General features: G+C 41.4%; 1 protein-coding gene across 6 annotated transcripts in view; it reads right to left on the bottom strand.

Moving 5' to 3' along the window:
* The window catches only part of Cog5 (component of oligomeric golgi complex 5), a 285117-nt gene that overhangs the window by 52041 nt on the left and 225028 nt on the right, over nucleotides 1–8048 (bottom strand). For all 6 annotated transcript variants that reach the window (XR_003711595.1, XR_003711592.1, XR_003711594.1 and 3 more), the window contains one exon: nucleotides 4882–4985. Coding sequence is in view for 2 of the 6 variants with exons in the window: in XM_028768901.1 (XP_028624734.1) it covers nucleotides 4882–4985 (104 nt within the window). In the remaining 4 variants the exon portion in view is untranslated. The remainder of the gene's footprint in view (nucleotides 1–4881; nucleotides 4986–8048) is intronic.

Below are 8048 nucleotides of genomic sequence, written 5' to 3'. Positions count from 1 at the left end.
TCTTTCCAGCTTTAGGACCAATCCCTTACCACACGTTTTGCTTGAGCATGCTCTCTCACCATCCACGCCCTAGTTCCTCTCAGTGGTTTTCTCTGATGTGCAGAGGCTTTTGAGTTGGAGCAATCCCTTTCATCTGCTTTTCATTTTGCTGCCTGAGCTTTTAGGATTAAGGAGGATACCTGTCCAGACAATTGTCAGGGCTTTCTTCCATGTTTCCCTGTAGCACGTGCATGGCTTCATACACTGTATTAACGTATCTGATGAGGTGTTAGACTCTGTGTTCCCAGCACTGCACTGAAGAGATGGTCCTTTCCCAACTGTGTTCTTGGCACCTTTATTAAAAATCAACTGGACTCATTTCTGGGCTCTCTATTCCACTGGACAACGTTGACTTTTTTTTTTTTTTAATTGCTGCCAGTAACTTACAGTTTATTTTGTTTAGTGCTGTGTGTATGTGCATGCATGTTTGAGTGAGTGTGGGTCAGTGCCAGGGTATATGGAGATCCGGGACAACTGTGGGTGTTTGTCCTCATCTTCCATCTTTGTTTGAGACAAGATCTCCTATGGGAGGCTGAATGTTAGGCTATCTTGTTTGTGAACTTACAGGGAGTCCCCCCTCTCCACCTCCAATCTTCCTGCTGTGATCACAGTCAGGCTGTGGTCAAGTTGTCACAGGGCTCTGGGGATTAAGGCTCATGCTTGAGCAGCAAACACTACCAACTGAGCCACCACCCTGTCCCTCAATTACTTTGAGATATAGATTAAAATCAAGAAGCAGGATGTCTTTGGCTTTGCTCTTTATCCTTAGGTTGCCATGGTTACCCAGAGCTTTGAATTTTAAGATTTGTTTCTTTTTATTTCTATGAGAAAACACATTGGAATTCTAATAGTGAGTAGAAATCTATAGATTCTGTGGTAGTACAGACATTTTTATCTATTTAAAGACTTGTTGAATTTGATTGTGAATTTTTTCAAGGTGTGTGTGTGTGTGTGTGTGTGTGCATGTGTCTGTGTGTACACAGGTGCATACTCAGGTGAACATGTGTGCAGGTGCTTATGTGCACATACACAGAGGACAACCTTGGGTGCATTCTTCAGATGCCTACAGTGCATGCATGTCCACACAAGTCTGAGTGTGTGTGCATATACATGTTCACTTGTGTGGAGGTCAGAGGTCAACCTCAGCTGGTTTTGAAACAGCCTCCTTATTGGCCTAGAGCTTGCCAAGTATGGTAAACGGCTTGACCAGTGAGCCCCAGTGATCAGCCTGTCTCTACCATCTTGTTGCTGGCGTTTCAAGCATTCGTCACCACATCCATTTTTGGTTTTAATCAATTTTTGTTGTTGTTGTTTAAATGTAGGTTCTGGGACTTGCACTCATGTCCTCCTTGTCTTTACAAGGCAAATTCACTGACTGAGCTATCTCCCAAGCTCAGCTTGCTAGTATTTTGAGAATTTTATATCTATGTATATTAAAGACACTGACCTGTACTTTTTTTCCTTGTAGTTCCACCAACCCATGAACTTCTTCAAGCTTTCATTTAGTCTGTGGTTTCAGTCTGCAGATCTCTTAATGCCATGGTTAAATTAATAGATAAGTAATTTATTTTAAGCTATGCTAATGAGGTTGCTTGTTAATTTATTGTATAGCTAGTCCCTTGTCAGCTTATTGAAATGCCTCTGGCTCCTCCTGTTGGTTCTGTATCCTGATTTTACTACACTTACTAGCTCTAACCATGCTTTGCCTTCAGGGTTTTCTTTAAATCTACCCCCTCAGGAGATACAATTCCACTACATCTTTTCCTAAGGAATGCCTTTTGCTCCTTTTGCTTAATTGTTCTGGCAAGGGATGTCAGCACTGGACACAGGTCACAGAGTGGCTTCTGGCTGATCACCACTGAGTACAAGAGTAACCATGGCCTTGTCACATCTGGCCTTTCCTGTGATGAGATACATGTTTACAGCTAACTTCTTAATTAAAGATGGTGAATGCTCCAAATACCTCTGCATTTGATGAAATGATGGTGAGACTTTTGTTCACCATTCTACTGTGACACATTTATTGATTACGGATGTGAGGCTGCTCTTGCATCCCAGACATAAGTCCCACTTGGTCAAGGCACCTGATCCCTCAAAAGTCCTTAGAGTCCTGCTGCATTTGCTCTGCGAGCACTCTGCAGAGGACTTTATACCAGGACTCAGCAGGACACTAATCTGTCATTGTTTCTTCCTGTCCTGTCCTCATCTGGTTTTAGAATAAAGGTAATGCTAGCTTTATAAAAAGAGGAAGTATTTTTTCTTTCTTAGTCTGTTTTTTTTTTCCAGTTTGAGAAGATGTTATAACAGTTCCTTTTTAAGTGGTTAAGCTTCATGCATGGAATCAATAGTTCCTGCACATTTCCTTGATGGGAATCTGATTCAATTTTGTCATTCCTCCTGTTCTGCTCAGATTTCCTATTTGTTCTTGAGTCTGTGTCAGTGGGTTACATGTGTCTAGGTATGCACATCCAGTTCCACAACACGTGCAATCACCCGAATTCCTACAGCGGTGCACATGGGCTCCTTTCCATGCCTTCGCCAGCTCCTATCTCTGGACTGGCTTTGTTTGTTTTGCTGTTCATTTTACCATACAGTGACTGCATGTGGGACCTGGTGGACACTGAGCAAATGCCTTAGCACTAACTATCCCCCAAGCACTTTTCCTGCCCCTGCCTTTTATTAGAGACAGATCTTACTAAATTGCCAAGGCTGGCCTTGAGCTTGCTCTGTAACCCAGGCCTGCCTTAAGAGTTGCCATCTTTCTGCCATTTATTTGTGGACATTTTATGACTTCTCTTATTAAATTTTTATACCACCATGGTCAGAAGAGATATATGGTCAGGCAGTGGTGGCACAAACCTTTAATCCCAGCACTCAGAAGACATAGGCAGGTGGATCACTTAGAGGCCAGGACAGGTTTACAGAGCAAGTTCTAGCACAGCCAGGGCTACATAGAGAAACTCTGTCTCAAAACAACAACCACAACAACAAACAACAACAACAAAGAGATATATGATACTGTTAGTTTTGTTGTTTTTCCTCCTGAACTTGTTCAGGTTATTTTTATGGTCTAAATGGAACTCTCCATGAAAAAATAACTCCATGAATGTGCATTTTATAGATGTCTGTTGGGTTCATTTGTTTTAAAGTGTAGCTCAAATTTCTGTATGTATGATCTGTCATTGAAGGGATTATTATTCTGTTACAATCAAATTCTTTAAATATATGTTTATATTTAGGTGTTCTGATATCGGATATCAGATGCATATTTATTTTAAATATCCAGTTAATGAGGTGACCCCTTTATCACTTTATAATGATCTTCTTGGTTGTACTTTACAAGTTCTGACTTAAAACCTACTTTCATTAACTGTACCTGTTCACCTTTGGTCTCGATCGCATGGAATATCATTTCTGTCCCTTTGTTTTCCCTTTATGCATGTTCCTAAAGTTGAGATGAGTTTCCTGTGAAGGCTAAACCCACTTGGCCTCTCAGACTTTTTTATACTTTATCCAAAGCATCACAAAATCTTTCTATTACTCTGGAGGAAGACTGATTCCAATTCATAACAGTTGAAAAATTACAGTTATGAAGTAGCAAGAAAAAGAATTTTATAGTTGCAGGTCACCACAACATGAGGAACTGTATTAAACAGTCCCAGAATTAGAAAAGTTGAGACCGACCACCTAAGGAAAAGCAGTACCTATGGATATGGTGACATGAAGATGCGTCACATGATGTGATCTGTTCAGATGCAATGATTTCAATGAGCTGTAGGAAATAGCATATTGGAATAAGTTCCAGAAGTGTGTGTTAGTATAACTGAAATTATACTCCAGATAAATTAAGATATATGTTATCAAATCTCCTTGTGGATTAGAAGTCTAGTTTAAATGTACTAAAATGCAAACATTCTTAGCTATTAAAGGCCAATTCCCTCAGTTACTCTCAAGCCTTGAATAGTGTGTTCTCAATAGGTAGAATAAGTAATCCAGAGTCTTCATAACAATAGTGCTATGCAGAAGCTGAAGGTGAAGTTAAAGTTAAGCATCCACACCACTGAGAATTGGTGGATGTGCATTTTCATGTTACCAGATCTGTATACATTATATACACTGTAAGCACTGAGCCGTGCTTCTCAGACTTCCTAAAGCTGGGACCCTTTAACACAGTTCCTCATGTTGAGGCAACTCCCTACCATTTTCTTGCTACTTCATAACTGTAACTTGGCTACTATTATGAATTGTAGTACAAATATCTGTGTTTTCAGATGGTCAGGTGACCCCTGAGAAAAGAGTTCCCAGGGTGCGCCACAGAGGAACTCAGTCCCTCCTGCAGAAATCTGGGGCTCTTCTCTCACTGCCTCCCTCCCTACCCAAACTTTCATTAGACAGGATTCTCCTTACATTAAACATGATGAGAAACTGAGGAAGGACACATCTTACAAGACTGAGAGAGCTTGCTCTCAAAGCCAGACAGGAAGTCAGATGAGTTCTCAAGAGGAATGTCATGCCTGTGTCAGGAGATCACACAGGTAAAGAAGAGGTCATCTGTGAGAAGGAAGAAAACCAGGAAGAAGAGGATGGCACAAACCAGCCAATCCTGAAGCACAGAGCTGAGTCTACAAACCTGCTCCATCTCCATAAGCAGAGAGAGAGAGCTGGTGGGAAGCAGAACAAAGCCAATGTGGTAGTAAGATTCACAATGGAAGAGGATGAGGCGAGGAGCCAATGCCATCACAAGAATAAAGCCTGGCTGGCAAGGAGCTTGGAGAGTAGGAGGGGTGAGGAATGAAAATCAAGGCAGTGAAGACTAGTAACAGTTCTGAGGAAATGCTTTACCCAGAAAAGTCTTCCTGATGCATGGTGATGATTATGGCTTCGATTGCATCTGCCACTGACGTCAGCAAGGGCTGTATGGCATTCCCCATGAGATCGTGAATTGTCTAACAGAGAAAATGGGAAAGAAACACAAAATTAGAGAAACTGACACAAAGAAATCTGAGGAAATGAAGTGAGAAACATTTTGACTAACAGTTTTTATATTCTATCAGAGTCAGACTATACATAGTTTAACTAAGAGAAGTGTGTTTCTCACCCTAACCACTGGCAGCAGTGACTTAGAAAGCTTAAAATACTAGGAACACAGCACTGAAAACTCCCAGTTCCTCCAATCATCTCACTCTGTCAAAAGGTTTGCTGGTTAGATGAAGCCATGAGCCATGCCAGGGAGCAGACAGAGTCCATTCACAAAGTGAAGAGCAAACCAGCACACTTTTTGTTGTTGTTTCTCAAAAAGTGAAACAAGCAATTCCTTAAAAACTGAAGCCTTATGTGATGGCTTGTACATGCTTGGCCCAGGAGCGCTATTAGGAGGTGTGGCCTTGTTGGAGTAGGTGTGTCACTGTGGGCATGGGTCTTAATCCCCTTGTCCTAGCTGTCTGGAAGTCAGTCTTCTGCTAGCTGCATTAGAACAAGAGGTTGAACTCTCAGCTCCTCCAGCCATGCTCTTGGCTTGATGATAACGGACTGAACCTGTAAGCCAGCCCAAAATGTCATCCTTATAAGAGTTGTCTTGGTCATGGTTTCTGTTTACAGCAGTAAAACCCTAACTAAGATACCTTCCCATATTTTTTTTCACGAGTGAATAGAGCAAAACCACAGGGTGGGACAGTAGGTAATTCACAAGGTTTCTGTGGAGAATCCCACAGCAGTGATTCTCAACTGAAGGTAGCTGGGCTCCTAGGGAGTCCTTGGCAGGGTTTGGAGACCAAGAAGAGAGGGGGAATGTGTCACCAGCATCTAGCAACAGATAACAACAATTCTTCGAAACACCCTACTGGTTAGACCACACCCCAGAGATCTACCAGCCAGAGCAGCCATGCAGCTCAGGTGGAAAAATGCTCTGTAACCACTGGTTAGTCTGTGGAAGAGATTAGGGCTTAGTAAAGGGGTTTGGTTTTGATGTGCAAATACTGACTAGAATCCTATAAAAACCCCAAATCAAAAACTGGAGGCACACTACACATGCTTCATTGGTGACTAAGGTCACATGGCAGATAGTCAAGGCTCAAAATAGTTGAACCCAATTAGAAAAGAATAAGAGGGGTAGATATTCATTAAGTCTCTACATCCATCTTTAGGCCTTCATCTGTCAAAATAATAAGTATACACACAAGTGAAAATACACACAAGTATATGTGAACTGGTCTGCAGTCTACTGATACAGATGAAACATGATAGTAAATTAAATATTCACCAGAGTGTGGTGGGATCACACAGAGACTCCATCGCATGCTGAAAAGATATGAACAATAAACGGGAAAGGTGTCTAAACTGTACCTCTGACACACAGGAAAGAAACCGAGAGAAGGATGAGCCTGGGAAAACATGTCAAAGCTACAAGAGCCCGAGAATGCTGATCTACCTGGGGAACCACAGGGCACAGAAAAGAGACTGTAAGTGCCTGACTCTTAAGAGAGAAGCAGCTGGAGTGTGCTCACAGAGGGTTGCTACAAGCAAGGAGTTTATCAGGAAGGGATGTAGAGACTGGTGATAAAGTACAGTCAAGATTTCAATTTAGAAAACAATCATATTGGATAGTAGCCTAAGGGATTACACTGGAGGCAGGAAAACAAGTATAAGACTGCAGATACTGATGCCAAATGAACCAATTAGACACAGTGAGGATGGAGATGAAGAGTCAGTAGGGCTTTGTGGTTAGATTTGCAAAACTGAAGAGATTTAAGAGTACACGGGTTTGTTTGTTGTTTTAATATTTAATAACACTAATGACTAAGCATTACATATCAAAGCAGCACAAGTTGATTTGGGGCTATAAAGAAAAAAGACAAGTTCAGTTAGGCACAAGAATTAGAAATGCCTATTTGAAAATGTACTGGACTATTATGTAGGTACCCACTTCCTGAGATGTTTTGATTAGATTTGGTAGTCACTAGCTTTTGAGACATGAGAGAAACCAAGAGACTCAGTGAGCCTAGCTAGAGATTACTGCACAGATTAATGCCAAATGCCACTTGAAGGACACAAATAATAGGTGCCCTTGGAGGATTAGAAGGAGAGACATTAATTTAGTATACTTTATATGGTAGGTAATTTTACTTAGAAATAAGTTATTTCTCCAAATAACTTTTACTCTCTCTAATTTATATAATTCATGAAATAATTTACACATTGAGAACCTCGGCACTGGACAACGACAGGGGGATTGGAGCCATTACAAGGTCCCCTTCAAGTACTGAAGGTCAGGCCTCTATCCCCGCCTTCGAAAGATTAGAATTGCCACAGCCCTTCTATACTTAGAGAAGGGAGGAGATGTCAGGGGCAGCCCTGCTTACACACTGAAGGCCTAAAATCAGCCATAGGCCTAAAATCAGCAATAGGCCTGTCATACATGTATACTAACACCAAGTCTTGGGTCTCAGTGGAAAACCATTGAAACAGATGGCTATCAGCTAATGTAAACAGGCAGCTTTTGTGGAAATTTACAAGCCTGAGTAGTCATAGACCTTGTAAATAGGTAGCCTTGGCAGACAATACCAACTTAGATAAGAACAAGCAAGTCATAGGCAGAGTCATAGTGACTTGTCCCCTGAACCTTCACCCAGCCGATACCCGGTTCTGAAAGATATCTGTATTTCCCCTGCACACCCACACTACAGTGTCATCCCCTTCCCCACATCCTGCCTTTCTGTGTTTATAACTCCTGTGTGAATGAATTACGATTTGAGAAAAAATAAATTATTAAAAAAAAATTACAGCGTCTTTCATGATCTCCAGGATCAGCCCAAGTTGTGAGGGTAAGTCACCAATTGCCAGTACACTTAAGTACAAGTGCTGAACGACTCATTTGAGCACCTCCTCTGGGGCGTGCCTGCAGGGCTTGTATCGCTTTATTTTCTGACTAAAGAACCCACTGAAGCCCAGGCTACCCTCTATTATTCATTAAAATTCAAATATACATACATATATACATACATACATACATA

Source organism: Grammomys surdaster, unplaced genomic scaffold (assembly GCF_004785775.1).
Source record: "Grammomys surdaster isolate TR1022 unplaced genomic scaffold, NIH_TR_1.0 188, whole genome shotgun sequence".
Lineage (NCBI taxonomy): Eukaryota > Metazoa > Chordata > Mammalia > Rodentia > Muridae > Grammomys > Grammomys surdaster.
This window is presented reverse-complemented; position numbering and strand designations above follow the sequence as displayed.